Source organism: Echinops telfairi, unplaced genomic scaffold (genome assembly GCF_000313985.2).
Source record: "Echinops telfairi isolate 266 unplaced genomic scaffold, ASM31398v2 ScPeMD7_11;HRSCAF=52, whole genome shotgun sequence".
Taxonomy (NCBI): Eukaryota; Metazoa; Chordata; class Mammalia; order Afrosoricida; family Tenrecidae; genus Echinops; species Echinops telfairi.
In genome coordinates this window covers 34,443,023-34,460,174 of record NW_022103908.1, presented here as the reverse complement: position 1 = coordinate 34,460,174, position 17,152 = coordinate 34,443,023, and the positions used below count along the sequence as shown (strand labels likewise).

At 41.0% G+C, this 17,152-nt stretch overlaps 2 protein-coding genes across 9 annotated transcripts in view; one reads left to right on the top strand and one right to left on the bottom strand.

The window, feature by feature from the left end:
- NAA16 (N-alpha-acetyltransferase 16, NatA auxiliary subunit) overlaps positions 1-4,409 on the bottom strand; it is a 100,962-nt gene extending 96,553 nt beyond the window's left edge. Inside the window, exon 1 of the mRNA XM_045287090.1 lies at positions 4,242-4,409. Within this exon, the coding sequence (XP_045143025.1) occupies positions 4,242-4,409 (168 nt within the window). The remainder of the gene's footprint in view (positions 1-4,241) is intronic.
- MTRF1 (mitochondrial translation release factor 1) overlaps positions 4,367-17,152 on the top strand; it is a 36,414-nt gene continuing 23,628 nt past the window's right edge. The window contains exons 1-6 of one of the 8 annotated variants that reach the window (XM_045287187.1): positions 4,446-4,462; positions 6,349-6,462; positions 6,956-7,381; positions 8,719-8,810; positions 13,210-13,291; positions 14,083-14,190. In XM_045287187.1, the coding sequence (XP_045143122.1) occupies positions 6,964-7,381; positions 8,719-8,810; positions 13,210-13,291; positions 14,083-14,190 (700 nt within the window). In that variant the 5' untranslated portion in view covers positions 4,446-4,462; positions 6,349-6,462; positions 6,956-6,963. The other 7 variants (XM_045287181.1, XM_045287182.1, XM_045287188.1 and 4 more) reach the window with 7 other exon arrangements.

The following is a 17,152-nucleotide window of genomic DNA, read 5'->3' as shown; positions in this document are numbered from 1 at the left end:
CAAGTAGAAAGCAGGTGTTTTGAGAATAATGATGGCAACATATGTATAAATGTGCTTGACACAATGGATGGATGGATGGATTGTGATGAGTTGTATGAGCCCCTAATAAAATGATTAAAAAAAAAAAAAGATTGACAGCCTCAGAAACCCTGGAGAACGTTGCTGTGAGTCACTGTGGACTCAGAGGCAGTGGGTTTTACAGTATCGATTACATGTCTCAGCATGACCACTTCAAATCTCAATTAGAAACACTTTAGTGCTGCTCACAGATTATCATGATAGTTACAGACTTTCATGTCCACTTGAAGATGTATAAAGTGTAGGGGTGGAGTTTAGCTTGTCAATCAGGTGACTGATGGTGACACCTTGTGGACATCGTCTTCTCATAAGGAGGGTCCTGGGAACCTCCCTGCTCCTCTCCGCCTTCAGTTGCCTGTTCTGAAACTGTTTTCAGCTGCCTCTTTCTTTTGCAGAGAGACTGGTGCAGCAGTTAGCAGCCCTACATGTGACCACTCACTATGCCACCAGGGCTCCTCAGTAGAAGGCAATGCTAAATAGCTGTGAACAAAGATGAGTCCAACCCAGGCTAATATTAGGTTCGAGGGGATGAAGGGGCCAACGAGGAGCTTCAGTAGCGCGATGGGTTGCCTTGGGCTACGAACCACAAGGTTGGAGGGTAAACCCCACTGGCTGCTCTGAAGGAGAACGGTGAGCGTTTCTGCTCCAGTAAAGATGTAGTACAGCCTTGGGAACCACACGGAGGGCAGTTCTCTGTTTTACAGGCTCACTCGGAGCCAGCGGCTGTTCAAGAGCAGGGGCTTGTTGTTTAGAGAAGGCGTCGATTAGGTGTGTGCTTGTTTCCAAGTGAAAGGAAGATAGTAGTTTGGCTTTTCAAGGTTTCTTAAATTTAACCGGTTCTAAAAAAAAAAAAATAATAATAACTGGTTCTGAACATGAGGGTCACTGAGTGGCGAAAGGAGTCCCGGGGGTGCAGTGACAAGCGCTCACCTGCCACTGCACCAGAAAGATGTGGCATTCTGCTTCTGGGAACCACTCCAGGCGTTCCCTGTGGGCGTTGAGGTTTGGGTCAATGACTCGGCGGCAGCATGTTTGATGCGGTGTGTTGTCCGAATTTCATCCTACCAGCACATGGCCTAGTTCTCAGTTTTCTGGAGTTGGGTTTTTTTTGGTTTTGTTTTCGTTTTAAGCTTAGAAAAAAATCGGAGCCAAATTGAAAAGTTCCATTTAGAAAGGTTGCTTTTTCATCCTTCCTGTTCAGCCTCCCCACGGGAGAATAGTTTATAAGAACACAGTAGAATAACATTTGTTTTGCTGTTGCATTACTAACAGTGGATTTGTGATCTTAAATTGCTAAATAATTCTTTAATTTCAGTGTTTTTTTTCTATAGTATATATGCCTGGTTAAAATCTCACCCCCCCCCCAAAAAAAAAACATGTACAAATGAGCTTGGCACAATGGATGGATGGGTTGTGTTAAGAGCTGTAGGGGCTCCCAATAAAATTATTTTTAAAAGAAAAACAAAACAAACAAACAAAAATCTCAGCCCATTTCCAATGTTCACAATGAGGAAAGCCTCAAGAATTTGAAGCCTATCGGAAGTGATCAAAGTGGAACCGGAAAGCAGGCGGATGGATCTTCAAAGAATCAAAGTGTTGCCTGCTATCCTGTCATTGACTTGTGTGCTGTAGTTTGATGTTTTTGGTGTTTCTGAACATTTTCCAGAAGAGACCAACAGCTCCAGCTTCGACTGAAACCAATCTCTTCTCCTGTGCTGGTCTCACTCCTCAAAGAATATCCAAGGTTGAGGAGGCCACGGTTCTCTGATTCTTTCAGGAAAAGCCGAGTAGAAACTTGATTTATTTGCACAGTTCAAATAGATCTTTGGATCAAAAGACACCACGTGAAGTATAACCTGACCTAAATATTTTGTACAATACAAACGAATTTAAATAAGCTCAGCATGCACTTTAAAAAAAATCATTTTATTAGGGGCTTGTACAACTCTTATCACAATCCATACATCCATCCATTGTGTCAAGCACATTTGAACACTCAGTGTGCACTTCTTCTACCTCAGGCTAGCTAAAATATTGATTCTTTATGGGCGAGCAGAGAGAACATTGTTATATGGCATGCGTTCAAAAATTAGATCTAGATTTGTAAGGTAGAATTGGGGTCACAATAGTGGGAGGGGGGGCATTAAGGATCTTAGATGCCCCCCCTAGACTAGAGGAATGTTGTATGCGTCATTGGTGTTATACTACACCCCGGCTGGCTCGTCCCTTGTGACCCTTCTGTGAAGGGATGTCCAATTGTCTACAGATGGGCTTTGAGTCTCTACTCCACCCTCCCCCTCATACACATCAATATGATTGTTTGGGGTCTTCTGATACCTGTTCCTGTGGACACCTCATGATCACACAGGCTGGTGTGCTTCTTCCATGTGGGCTTTGTTGCTTCCAAGATAGATGGCAGCTTGTTTATTTATCTTCAAGCCTTTAAGACCCCAGACACTGTATCTGTGGGAAGCAGAAAAGTTACTCCCCAGGTTGTCTCCCAGTAATAATGCCAAACTTAAGGTGCTGTTTACAAACACATGGTCACTGATATTGTAGGTCATCTCCTTAAAGGTTTTCTAAGGCAATCAGGGCCTATTGTCTGTCCCATCCTAAGAAGAGCCCACTCCCTTCTGATAAGGATAATGAAGTGTTCCCCCGAAGGAGAGTCCAAAGACTCCTAAGGTCAAGCCAACTCAGGGATGACCAAGGTTAGGCTACCATCTTGAGTTTAGAGCCCACCTATCTTGTTACATGTATGCCTTTCTGTCACTCGATGCATATTACACAACCCCTTCCTGTTAACGCATGTGGTTACCTGTAATTAGGGGGACTGACATGCCCCTAGAGTGTATATAAGTCTTGGTTGGAAATATGGTCTCTCTGCGTAGATCTGGCTCCTGAAGTCATGGTGGTCCCGGAGGTGAGTCCTTACATGCTTTATCTTGTCTGATGTCTCTTTAATTTTACCCCTCAATTATACAACTGCCTTGGACCTGTTGAATTGTGGAGGCTGGTACCCCACATGTATATTTTGATAGCTGGGCACCATCAGCTTCCTTCGCATTTGTTTATGCACCCATTTTGTCTTCAGCAATCCTGTTGGGAAGGTGAGCATCACAGCATGCCAGGTTATTACATTGAGGGAGTACTTGAGTAGAGACTCAATGTCTGTCTGCTATCTTAATACTTAACATATAAATATATGTACATAGAGCTATGTCACTATAGTCATATATAAATATATTTACATATGTATGTGACTTTACAGCTAGACCAGAGCATGTACACTGGTAGAGATAAAAGTTCTCAATATACGGAATCCAGGACAGATAAACCCCTCAGGAACAATAACGGGAATAGCAATACCATGAGGTGGGGGGAGGAAAGGTTAACTGATTTAATAATCAATGTGAAGGGAGAAAGCAGACAGTGTAAGATATGAAAATAATGATTTATAAATGATCAAGGGTTCACGAGGGTGAGGGGGAGGGAAAAATTGAACTGATACCAAGGGCTCAAGTAGAAAGAAAATGCTTTGAAAAGGATGATGGCAACATATGTATAAATGTGCTTGACACAATGGATATATGAATGGTTCTAAGAGCCCCCAATAAAATGATTGAAAATAATAATAGAATTAAAAATTGGAAGGCAAAAAAAATTAGAGCTCATAGGGGAAAACTGGTGCCATTTTTTAAATCTGCAGGTCAAATATGCCGAGAAACAAGTCCAACCTTTAAGGCACCAAAAAGCCAGTGTCATTGAGGCCGACTGCCCAGTTCTTCTGCCTTGGACATGTCACTTAATCTTTGTGTCTCAGTTTTCTTTTTGAAAATAGTTTTCTTTTTGCAAATAGGGTTGTTGCATAAATGGATTAATAAATGTAAGGCATTTAAGATAGTTACTGGGATGTGATAAGTAGGGAGAAAATATTAGATATTATTTTGCACTTAGAGTTAACTCCTAAATATGTGGCCGGAATTTACTAAGATATCCTTGTGAAGTCCATAACATGGGATACTTCACATAAAATATTGTCAGTTTTGATCTCTTCACCAGTTATAGAGAACTCCTCTTTGGGGTTTCCAGTATTGTGGAAGCCAATGGTGCACCGCCTTTTGGAGGCGGGGAGTGCTTGACGCCTGTCTGGGATAAACTACATCTCCCAGGATTCCTGGCGGCAGCGCCGGAAATGGTATTCCATCCCGTTCTCCCATCACCACAACCGGTGGCGCCTGTGAGCCCCGGGACGTGTTCTCTGGAGGCCGGTTGAGAGAGCCGAGAACGAGTGTGACACCGAAAGGAGTGAACCAGGAAGTGGAAGTCATTGCGGATCTGTCGGCCTGAAATGGGAGCGGGTCACACAGAAGGTTCCGTGTCAGTAAGAAAACCTAACGTCCTTCGTTTCTCTCAGCTACTCAAAGTGCTTTCCTGATATTAAAAATGCTTTAGGAAAAAAAGCTTCCTTTCCCCAGTCTTATTCTTGTTGCCCTATAGTTTTCCTTGAGGAAGCAAGGATCCTTGGTAGTGCGGTGGGTTAAGCATTGGGCAGCTCACCGGAAGCTCTGGGGCTCCGCGGGAGAAAGGTGAGGCAGTCTATGTCTAGGAAGCTTGGTAGCCCTGGGAACAGGACGGAGCCGTTCTGGGGCACCACGACTCGGAATCCATGGATAGCAGTGTGCGATAGGGTCGGATCATTCGGTCTTCTGCTGAAATTCTCAGAATAGGTATCAGGTGCTCACCTGTGCGGTCGTGCGCGCGTGCTGTCAGTCTGACGCGTGGATGCCGAGTCCCTCTGGGTCATTCTGTGTCCATTTACTTTGTTATTGTCGAATACCCTGCCCCTCCCAGGCGCTGCAGGCCCGTTGTAACGAGGCACAGAAACTTCTCCTAGGGCAGTGTAAGAGATTTGTTGCGTTCTTCCACTGTCCTTTCTGAATGTGATTTCGTATTTTAAAGTTTATCGGTAGAACCTTGCAAATGTCGAATATTTTAGAGACCATTCTGAATATTTTATTTCCTCGAGGATAATTTGGGTTTTAATGCTGTCTACTCCTGGCAACCGGGCAGAACTAGATAAAACTTCAATAAAGGGTTTCCAAGACTAACTCTACAGAAATAGCCTCTTCTTTTTCCCGAGAAGCGGCTGGCGATTTTGAACTGCTGACCTTGTTAGTGTAACCACTACACCACCAGGGCTAAATAAGTTAGTAGATTTATGATGATCAAATGTACTAATAATAAGTGACTAGTATACTACGAACATTGGCGAATATAAATATTGATTCTGATCAGTTTTGACCCTCACTTCAACTTTGAACTTCTGCATTTTAGGACAAAAGCAATTCTCTTAGAGCAACTTATCTTTTCCCTTTTTTACTCAATAATATCATATATTTTAGTTTGATTTTGATTATCTCTATTGAAGTGGAAGAGAAAGAACAGTTAAGTACACAGCCTATTTGACTTAACCTGTAATTTTTTTAAGTAACCCCTTTTTTTGTTTTGTTTTGTTTTTGTTTAGAAAAGAATGTGGGTTCTATGTGTTGAAGACTTGGAATACATTGAAAAATAAATCAAGCAAAAGCATAACAATACAACCCAGAGATCATTTTATTAGTGTTTTGGTACCTTTCTGTGTTATATATCATTTTTAGGACTCTATATACCCTTTAAGGAGCCCTGGTAGCATAGTGGTTATGCATTGGGCCTCTAACTGCAAGGTCAGCAGTTTGAAACCATCAGTTGCTCCCCAGGGACAAAGAGGGGCTGTCTACTCCCTACAGAATTACAGTCTCAGGAACCCACAGGAGCAGTTCTACCCTGTCTTATGAGGTCACTGTGAGTTGGCATTGACTCAACAGCAGTGATTTGGCTTTGGGGGTACCTTTTAAGGAACCTTGTTGGTGCAGTGAGTTAAGCATTCGACTGCTCACCAAATGATCAGCAGTTTGAACTCACAGCAGCTCTGTGGACTAAAGATGTGACAGTCTGCTTCTGTCAAGATTTACGACCTTGGGAAAATCCCATGGCACACTTGTATTCTGTATATAACCAAAAAAATCTACTCCCATAGAGTTGGTTCCAACTCAGTGATTTGGTTATAGACCTTTTTACATGTGTACTATATATTATAGGATTTTAAAAAAACATAAGGATCATATTATGAGTTGTACTTTCTCACTTAGTGTAATTATCACCCTGTCCCATTTCCATGAGAGCTTTTACTTCTTGATACGTTACTATTTCAAGTTTCCTTCCTTGAAGATACCTACCAAAAGGGCAGCATCCGAGGGTGATTGCTGACCAGATCCTGGAATTTTGCCTGAGCCCTTTCCAAGCAACTGCATTCTCATACCAGCTCAGCTTCTGTTCAGCTGAGTAAGTGAGCATGGCATGATTGATTTTCCTGACTTCTTTGGGCCTAAACTAAAAGAATTAGGCAAGGGAATGATCAGTTTTTTGTTCATGCATTAGACATCTATGGAGATGTGAATTATCTAAAATTTGCTTAATTGTTTCATACTTTTAAAATGCTTGTTCACATACTCAAGTGTAGATCAGGGACACTTTCTAGAAAATCGCTGCTACAACTCATCATCTGGATAAATTTGTTAGTTACATTACCACTTATTTGCCCTCGTAATTTATACATGTTGGAACATTAAAAAAGCAATGCTGTCTCTTATTTAATATTTTATTATTCAGAGGATTGAAGAGAGGTATTTTCTTATTGTGAGCAGGTGAATTTTGTGACTCTTTTTGGAGTTGACTGAGGCAGTGGACTGAATGATTTCTTTAAGTTCCATCCAGCTATTTTATACCATATGCCTATAGATTTAATCTTTATCAGATTGTGTTCTTTATATTTCAGATGCTGAGATGAACCGTCATCTATGTGTTTGGCTTTTTACCTCTTCTTCTCTTAATGGTTACCACCAATGGCACACCCATCTCCCTTGTAAACCGTTTAGACAGATACATCTTAACACAAGAAGGTGGATTTTTAGACAAAACAGGAATCCCATTCTCTATTCTCTGTTAAATAAGATTTGGCCCAGAAGATGTTGTCATCAAGATACCAGGATACTGTGGAAGCATAAAGCACTCCAGAAATATATGGAGGATCTCAACAAAGAGTACCAAAAACTTGATCAGTATTTACAGCATGTCTCTGTGAATGGAGGTGATCGAAGGTCTTGGAACCAAAGGCATGCGGAGTTAGCACCATTAGCAGCCATTTATCAAGAAATCCAGGAGGCCAAACGTGCAGTTGAAGAATTAGAGTCAATGTGTAAAAGTAGGTAAAAAATACACAATGCTCGCTCATGAACTATCTCATGACCAGACATCTCACATTTAAAAATCTACCCCACTATTTTGACCACTAGCAATGCTTGTCTGGCATAAATGCCAAGGCACACACAAGAGTAAAGTTGGCTGTGAGGGTGAAGGTTGTGTGTCAGGTTGGAAGGGCCATGATGCTCAGCGGTTTAGCAGATATGTAATGATATAATTTGGCCATTATATAATAATATAGTATTCCTCCACTTTGTGATATGATATGGTCATCCCCCATTTTTTGCTTCACACCAATTTTCATAATATGACCTGTTTTTGGAGCCTAACTATGTCACTAAGTGAGGGGTGGGTGTATGTAGGTACAAATACAATATTGCCTTTTTAATTCGAGTTTATTGAACTCAGTTTTTTAAAAGCTTACAAATAATAAGCTATACACTTCAAAAGGATAGGATTCTATATGTTTGACCAATTTCAGCTACAAAAGATGAACTACGATGTGACTGGCCTCCCAGTAGTGCTTGCTAAGAAGTTCTAAAGAGGCTTCGAAACTCAGTACTGTATTATCTATTTAGAAGCTTTCATTTCAACCAGGGACACAAAAATATAGTTACTGCCTGCCAAAGGGTTTGCACGGTCAGAGATTATATTTTGAAAATACTTATAGTGTGATGCAAGCTCATTAGAGAAAGGCACGTTCACAGAAGCAAACAGGAGAGGGGCTTCAACCAAATAGGCTGGGTCAGACACCCTGATGACACTGCACCTCAGCTGAGTAACAAAGCTTTGTGCTTTGTGTTCTGTGCCTTGAAAGTTTTCTCTCAATAATTTCTATTCCAAGTATAGTTACAGAATTTGTCAACATTTTCTTTTTAATGTATGAAGATATTTCAAGGACAGAGAATTGAGAGATTTCTTAGACCTGTGGAATTATTTATTGTAATGATTATCAAATAGTAAGCCTAAGGATATTCATTGTTAGTTCACTTTAAACACCAAGCCAGGCATCTCCACTCAGACAGGCCCATTAGCCAGAAATTTATGCTCTATCAGTCTGGTGTTCAAGAAAACCAATTTCACACTAATTTTCAGACCTTGACCCTTTAAACCTCGGAGGATCTATGAGCAGGAAGATACTGTTTTACTCATTGAATTTTGTGACTATGCTTACTAATGCTTGTTAGTTAATATTCTTCAACTATTCTAGCTGTTCCTTTGACATAATTCCTTACCTTAACAGCAGAAGTAAAGTTTACTGAGGGAAGACTAAATGGCTGTTTGAGAGGTTTTCAGCATTTTGAAACTTTGACCATTATTTCTATTACTGGCTTTTAGGTCTAACTAAACAAGATGAACAGCAGCTACAAGGACTTGCCCTCGAAGAAAGGGAAACTCTTGATCAAAAACTCAACATGTTGTACAATGAGGTACGTCTTAGACGGCAGTCGGGTCTCAACGGTGCTATTATCAAGGGATACTGTTCGCTCTTGTTAGATTATGCTCAGTGTACTTTCTGAACACCAGCATTAGTGTCTTCTCTGTAATAAATGAATGTTTTTCTCACTTAACTATACTTAGATGCTCAAAATACTTTCCAGAGTAGTTTATTAAGACTTTGCAGCTATTAATGAAAGATTGGCTGTCCAAGGCCACCCAGAAGCACCTTGAAAGAAAGACATGATTGTCTGCTTCCACGGTCACAGCCATGAAAACCCAAGGATCATAGTTCTGCACGCACACATGGGGGTCATTGTGAGTTGAGACTGGACTCTACGAGACGGCAGCCAAGTGGGGTTTCCTTCGAAATAGGCCATTAATCCAAACTCAATGCGATAACTTGCTACACAATGAGATGGTGATATCAATAATAAATTAAATACCCACAAGCACTAAAAATAAATAAGAAATACATCTGACTATTCACTTGCCAACTATGGGAACTCATATCAGTTCATGGGGGTAAGGATTTGGTTTTTTAGTGCTAGAAAGGAGTAGTTCTGGTGATTGTCTAAGATTACAAATTAATACTCTGGATAGGGTAGAATGAGTTCATAGGTGTTGGTACATTTGGTTTACACACGTTTTTAGTTGGGTCTGGTAAGGATCTGAACCCAACCCGTGACTACCAGAGAGAGACCTGACTTCCACTCTGACAACAACCAGGAAACTCCCCCCAGGGGAAGTCTCTGTCACATGGGGCTGCTACAGATTTGGAATTGATTTCATGGCCCCTAACAGCCAGTAAGGGTCTGGCAGATGAGGATTTCACACGATTCGTGATAGTTCATTAATGTCACCTCATGTTACCAGTTAGGAGCCCTGGTGTATAGTGGGTTACACATAAGGCTGCTAACCACACGTTCAGCAGTTTGAAACTACCAGGTGCTTTTTTGGAGAAAGATGAGGCTTTCAACTTCTATAAAGAGTTATAGTCTTGAAAACCCGCTAGAGCAATTCTGCTCTGTCCTATATGGCCACTGTGAGTTGGAATTGACTTGATAGCACTGAATTTGTATTTGTTTGTTTTTCAATATTATCAGTTATGCTAAAACCAAAAATTCAGTTTCATTATTTCCTAATCAATTGAATAGAAAAAACATTTTTGATGGTAGTTTCTTTCTCTTCATGTTCAAAATATGACTTATCTACAAAGACAATTGCAAACATCTATTGGGAGTGGTATTTGACCTATTCCGGCTCTATAAAGGGGGAGGAGAATCCAATTCCATGCCACCTCAGGGTTGATTCTGATGAGGCAAAGGTCAGACATGCCTTTGCCCTCCAACCATCTTTACCTTATTCTGACCATCCATCCCTCCATTATAGAGCTTGGCTCTATAATCCATTGAGATGGCTACACAGAACTCATAGACAATGCTTATAAGTTTTTTTATGGAAGATAACAGGTTACAATTCAGATTCAGAAAGAGCCATTCTCTGGGTAGGAGTGTCTCTTCTCAGCCATGCCCATAGAAACATTTCTCTCTCTGACCCTTAGCAACAGAGCCTTGTAGCCCATTGACCTCTCATCTACTTGGGCAATGGTGACATAGCTCTTTAGTGCTGCTAACAAACACCCAAAGAACACATCATTCCACCAGAAGTCTCAGCTTGTAGGTGCTCAGCTCTAGCTCAATGGGTTAGCAGACCCAGCTCCCCAGATTAAGTGCCCCGAGGAGACCCATTCTGCCAGCAAAGCCTCCTTTCCAAAGGCATTTGGCTTTGCTCACTCCATGAGTTGGCAAACCCACCACTGTGCTCTGTGCTTTCAGTGCCCCACTGCCTTTTTTGCCACACTGATCAGCTCCTTCCTGCCACCTCTGATGTTACAGCTGTCTCCTGGATCAAGGAGGTTCAGTGCAGGAATCTTAGGGTCTAAAGGACATCTTCCACTCCTCACCCATCTTCCTTGATGGCAATGAGATTCCCAATTCCTGCTTGTGAGATGGTTCATTTTATACTCAACATGATGGCAAAACCGACCAATCCCTATGTTAGCGTCTCATATACCCTATTTGCATCTTCCCACCTAATCATTTGTTAGTGTTACAAAGGCTCTGGTTAGAAGAGTCATAGATCGCTGCACCACGACAATATATGTGTATAGTTAGTCATCCTCTTACCTTCAGTCTTTCCCGCCCAGGAAATCCAGGAGAGCAGTTTGTGAGGGTCAGGGATGGTGAATAGGGGTGTCACTGCTTAACCAGCTAATCAAAGATAGAAGCAAAGTGTCTGATTTTCAGTCTAGTACTTTCTCACAAAATATATAATTTCCTGCAGAGATAGAATATTTTTAAAAAACCAAAAAACGTAGGCAGTAAGGAAAGGTCCCAGGGTGACACAATGGATAAGTGCTAGGCTTTGAACTGACTGGTCGGGAGTTTGAGTTGACCTAGAGGTCACTTTTTAAAAAAATCATTTTATTGGGGGCTCTTATAACAATCCATACATCAATTGTATCAAGCACTTATGTACATGTGTTGCCATCATCATTTTCTAGACATTTACTTTCTATTGAGTTCTTGATAACAGTTCCTCCTTTTCCCATCCGCCCCCCCACCCTCATGACCCCCCAATAAATTATAAATTATTGTTGTTTTCAGAGGTCATTCTGAAGGTAGGCCTGGTGGTCCACATCTGAGAAATTAGCCATTGAGAATCCTATAAATCACAGTTGTAGTTTGGCACACATGCAGTCACCAGGATTTGGAATGAGCCTCATAGCAACTGGTTTGGTGTTTTGGGCTTGGGGGAGAGATAGGACAAGTAGATATTTTTAATTTGATCTGAAAGACCATTTTCTTTTTTTTTTTTTCAATTTTAGTAAATCATTTTATTGGGGGCTCGTACAACTCTTATCACAATCTATACATCCATCCATGTGTCAAGCACATTTGTACATTTGTTACAATCATCATTTTCAAAACATTTCTTTCTACTTGAGCCCTTGGTATCAGCTCTTCATTTTTTCCCCTCCCTCCCTCAGAAGCCTTGATAATTTAGAAATTATTATATTTTCATGTCTTATACTGACCTGTGTCTCCCTTTACCCACTTTTCTGTTGTCCATGCCCCTGGGAGGGGGCTAAAGGTAGACCATTGTAATTGGTTTCCCCTTTCTCCTCCCACCTTCCCCTTCCCCTTGTGGTATGGCTACTCTCAATATTGGTCCTGGGGGGCTTATCTGTCCTGGATTCCCTGTGTTTCCAGTTCTTATCTGTACCTGTGTACATGCTCTGGTCTACCCGGATTTGTAAGGTAGAATTGGGGTCATTATAGTGGGGGGAGGAGGCATTAAAGAACTAGAGGAAAGTTGTATGTTTCATTGTTGTTATATTGCACCCTGACTGGCTCCTCTCCTCCCCGAAATCCTTCTGTAAGGGGATGTCCAATTGTCTACAGATGGGCTTTGGGTCTTCTCTCCGCACTCCCCCTCATTCACAATGATATGATTTTTTTGTTCTGGGTTGAAAGCCCGTTTTAGTAATGATTAAACCCCTTTTCTTCCTAAGAGAAAACCTGGTGGCTTTCTTTACTAGCAGTCCCTCCCCCACCTTTTTAATGAGAAGCTCAGTTTGTTCTTTATTATGGGTATGGTCAGCCCTCTTAAAAACCAGTAAGTCTGTGGAACAGGCAAGGCCTGGGCTCTCCTGCATCTGTGGCAGGAAAGAACAAACAATTGCATTATTAAAAGTTTACTGTCTCCAGATGAAGATGTTCAAAGCTTTGCTCTCTTTAGGTGAAAGAAGCTAGTGTTCAGACGTAATTATCAGCAGCAAAGCCTAAAGAAAATTGAACGGACACTTTATGCTTTGATCTAAATGTGTGCATTTGAGTTAATAAAGATAATGAGAGAGAACACTGACAAGACTATCCTGACAAGAAACCTCTTTGTTAACATGAATCAGGCATTTCTTTTAGGGCTAGTGTCATACTTATTATAGCATTTTAGGACAGGAGCTCATTGAGATGCTAGGTCATTTTGTTAATTATTGATTTCTTAATAATTAAGAATTATCGGGATTTTTTTCAAGTAATAAAATAGTATTATGGAAAAACCAAACTCATTGTTGTTGAGTCCATTCGGCTCAGAGTGTGTGACCTTGTAGCCTGTGCAGAACTGTCTCCCAGGGCTCCCAGGGCTGTGCTATTCTTGGAAGCAGACTGCCACATCATTTCCCATGGAGCAGCTGGAGGGTTTGAATTGCCAACTCTTTGGCTAACAGGTGACCGCTTCATGCACTGCGCCACCGGACTCGTAGCTAGTATTAAAAGGAAACACACACCAATGCGGATTTATTTATTTATTTTTGCTATTGCTTTTCAGCTTTTCCAGAGCCTAGTGCCAAAGGAGAAATATGACAAAAATGATGTGATTTTAGAGGTAATATCGGGAAGGACTACTGGAGGTCAGTAAAGTAATTTTTAGAAATTTAACTTTTTTGTTTTTAATGATTCCAGCCTTTTTTTTCTCCTTAATTTAATTAATTTTGTAGTTGTTGGAACAACAGCACCAATTCAACCGAGTCTGCATGTGATGAGTGGTGACGTGGCTGCAGCCACTCTCGCTGTCCTTGTCCCAGTTGCTCCTCCTCCGTGAACATAAACCCACTGACCGCAGGGTGCCCTCCTGATCTTTCAAGGTGCCTTTGCCATTTGACCCATACAGGTAGTTCTTAAAAGAGCATCACGTTCAAGGCACCTTTTGACGAGTCAAGCTAAACTGTTGTTGGGTTTTATGAAGATTTCCAGAGGTGTTTTTGGTTTAAGGTTTAAAGATTATCTGCAGGTAAAATAATTTTTAAATATATTTAATTTTTTAATATATTTTATATATATATTTTATATAAAAATATAAAATAAATTTTAAAAATACTCAAATTTTACCAAGATCTGAGAGCATCCTTTCAGTGTGCTGGAAAATAGTTACTCCTCACTTCCAGGGACCCTTGACCCATGGAAAGGGGCCCTAGTGGTGGGCGGTTAAGTGCTCAGCTGCCTACAGAAAGACTGGCCCCACTCTTTAGGAAACAGATGCGGGGGCCACTTCCATAAAGATCGATGGCTTTGGAACCCTGTGGAGCAGTTCCTCTGGGTCCTACCTGATGGGTTCAATGGCAGTGGGTTTGGTTTTTGTTGTTTTCACCTTGAAGGTTCTTGAAAGCTTTGTTGACCAAACAGTCTTTGTGCTTCCTTCTAGGAGACATTTGCCAACAATTCACCGAGGAAATATTTAGCATGTACCAGAGTTACTCATGCTATAAGCACTGGAACTTTGAACTTCTGAATTATACACCAGCTGATTACGGTAGGTGTATTGAGTATTTTATCAACAGAAGAAACTGGAAGTGATTTTATTTCAGATCTTAACTAAGACCACGTTGTCCCAGTTTAAAAAAAAATCAAACAAACATGTCATCAGTGTCTACTAATATTGATGGCCAATTTAAGGAGAACAGTGAGGGTGTGACTGTGAAATTGACTTTCCTGCTCGGGAAAAATACCGTAGAAACTGTTTGATGTTGAACACAGCTTACAAGGACAGCGCTATGGGAAAAAACTCAAGTGTACAGTGGTTTTCTCGTTTCAAAAAAGGTGAAATGTCGATTGATGACAAACCTCATTCAGGATGTTCATCAACTTCCCAAATGGAGGGGAATTTTGACTCATAGTGCATTTGGAGTTCGTTCCACCAGGTCAGACTGTTAATCAAGTTTTCTATTTAGAGGTTCTGAAAACATTGCAATAACAGTGTGCGACAAAAAAGGCCTGATTTGTGGTAGATGGGGGACTGGTTTTGTCACCACGACAATACACCTGCTTACGCAGCCATCTTAGTGTGCCAGTTTTTGGCAAAAAACAGCCTGCCTCTCTTGCCCCATGCACCTGACTCACCCGACCTCACCCTGTTTTTGTTTCTGTGAATGAAGAGGGACATGAAAGGACAGTGATTTGACGAAGTAGAAGAGGTGAAGAAAAAAAAACGAGGGAGGTACTATCAGCCATCCAAACAGATGAGTTTCAAAAATGTTTCCAAGAATGGAATTGCAGATTTGATAAATGTATTAAGTGTAATGGAGATTACTTTGAAGATGATAAGATTGTTTTGTTAAAAAAAAATTTAAATACATAGCTTGGGGTGGGTGGTGGATCCAGGTTTTTTTGAGTAGTCCCTTGTAAGATGATAGAAACAAGAAATAACACAGTTTCAAGGGGATATAATCAGAGACAGCAGTGCAGAAAAGAAAGAACAGTGGGACATGACATCAGGGACCTCTAAGTTCTACGTTTTCAATGAGACTTTTAAGAACCAGAGGGAGATGAACCTGATAGCAGTGTGAGAGAGACTGTTGCAGGCAAGGAGAGCAGCCTAAATGGTGGTGGGGAAACTTCTTTCAGACATACTGAACCACTGTCACAATAAAATACAATTTTTTTAAAGGAGAAATTGAAAACATTTCATTTTATGCACCTGTGATGGTTAAGGAAGGCATTAACTTGGCCGGGCCATGGTTCTCAATGCTTGGGTGGATGTTATGTAATCATCTTCCATTTTGTGATCAGATACAAGCAGCCAATCAGTTGAAAGGGGGGTGTTCTTAGGGGTGTGGCCTGCATTCAATATGCGTGGACGTTCTGTCAGAGCTCACCTTCTTAGTTCTGCATCCAGCTTGTCATCCTCTAAGTGCTGGTTCTTGGGACTTGAGCCATCAGCCTTCTGCTTGACCGGCCAGTTTGGGGCATGTCAATCGGTACAGCCATGTGAGGCAGGAGAAGCCTCCAGCCTGACTCACTGTTTCAGGACTTGGCAGCCTCCTCACTCCACAAGTTATATCCTTGAAATAAATCTCTGTCTTGTACGTTACAATATATGCTTTCCTAGTTTGACTACTCTAGAGAACAAAAACTAGGAAAAGCCCTCTGTATGTTGAAATTATAAAATACCTTTTAAAAATTGATTCATCGTAACTACTTAGGAGAAGGAACAGATGTGGCTAGGGAAAGACTAAAGTACTGCACGGGGAAAGTACCTATCTTACTTTATATATTGATACATAAGGTTAAGTTAAAACTAATTCTACAAAACCACAGAAACCTTTCCTAAGCAAAAATATAAAAATGTAAAGTTATTGGTTGACAACATATGTTCCACCTACGTCTGTCACATCTGAAGGCAGTGTTTCCATCTTTTTAACTCCTGTCCCACACATTCTGCACTCTTGGACTATGCCACGTCTAAATGGCAGTTTGGGCATCATTGAAGGTCTCATCGTGCTTCTTTTGAATGTTCTTTAGGTTTGGGGAACAGGATTATAAGCTAAATGGGGTAAGATTCCCCAATGAAATTCTCCTAGGATAGCCCTTGCTTCTATTAAAAATGAGCAGTTGCTTTATCTTGATAGAAATATTTCCTCAGCACAACTTCCCTGCCTTCCCACCAATCCAGTTTTCCATTTTCTTAAAAAACTTTTTCATAAGTCTCTGTGATCGTCCTGTGTCCTCTAAGAAAACCTATCCATGCCCTTGGGACACGAAAGACAGTTGCTGGAAACCTTCATTATGATTATTATTACTTGAGAGTTAAACTATATATCATTGCAGAGTTCAATCACATCAAGCAGAATTGTACAATTGCCACCACAATCAGTTTCCAAACACTCTTCTTGGACTCCTTGACAGCCTCTCCCTTTACCACCCCTACTACCCCCCAAAACCAAACTTTCTGAGCTGACCTCTCTGCCATGAATCCCCTTGGAAGCCACTGTTTTGAGTGGACCCTTTTTTTTAAAAGGCGCCTTAAGGGGGCCAAGGCAAGTGTATTACAGATAGAATCTGGTTATAGCCATCCACTAATTGCAGAGACATGTTTAAACACATTTTGTTTGGATGTGTGTATGACCTAGAACCCTAGTAGCAATGCTTTTGATTTATCCATGTATATATAGACATGTACATTGAAATACAGAGGCACTGATTCATAGACAGCCACAGAGATTCACACAGCTTTCTAACCAACGTCCCGGACCATTATGTGGCAGCACTGTGGAATGCAAACTTGTTTTGCTGCGTATGCTTTCAGCAAGTTTTAAGGAAACATTTTTTTAATGGTATAGATCCATAAAAAAATTTCCATAAATAGCAGCTCTATTCCAAAACCAAACAGGCCCACTGCCATCGAGTCCGTTCCAATGCAGAGTGTTTCTGCAGAAATAATCTGTTTTCCTTTCAATCACTTTACTGGGGGCTCCTACAACTCTTATCACAATCCA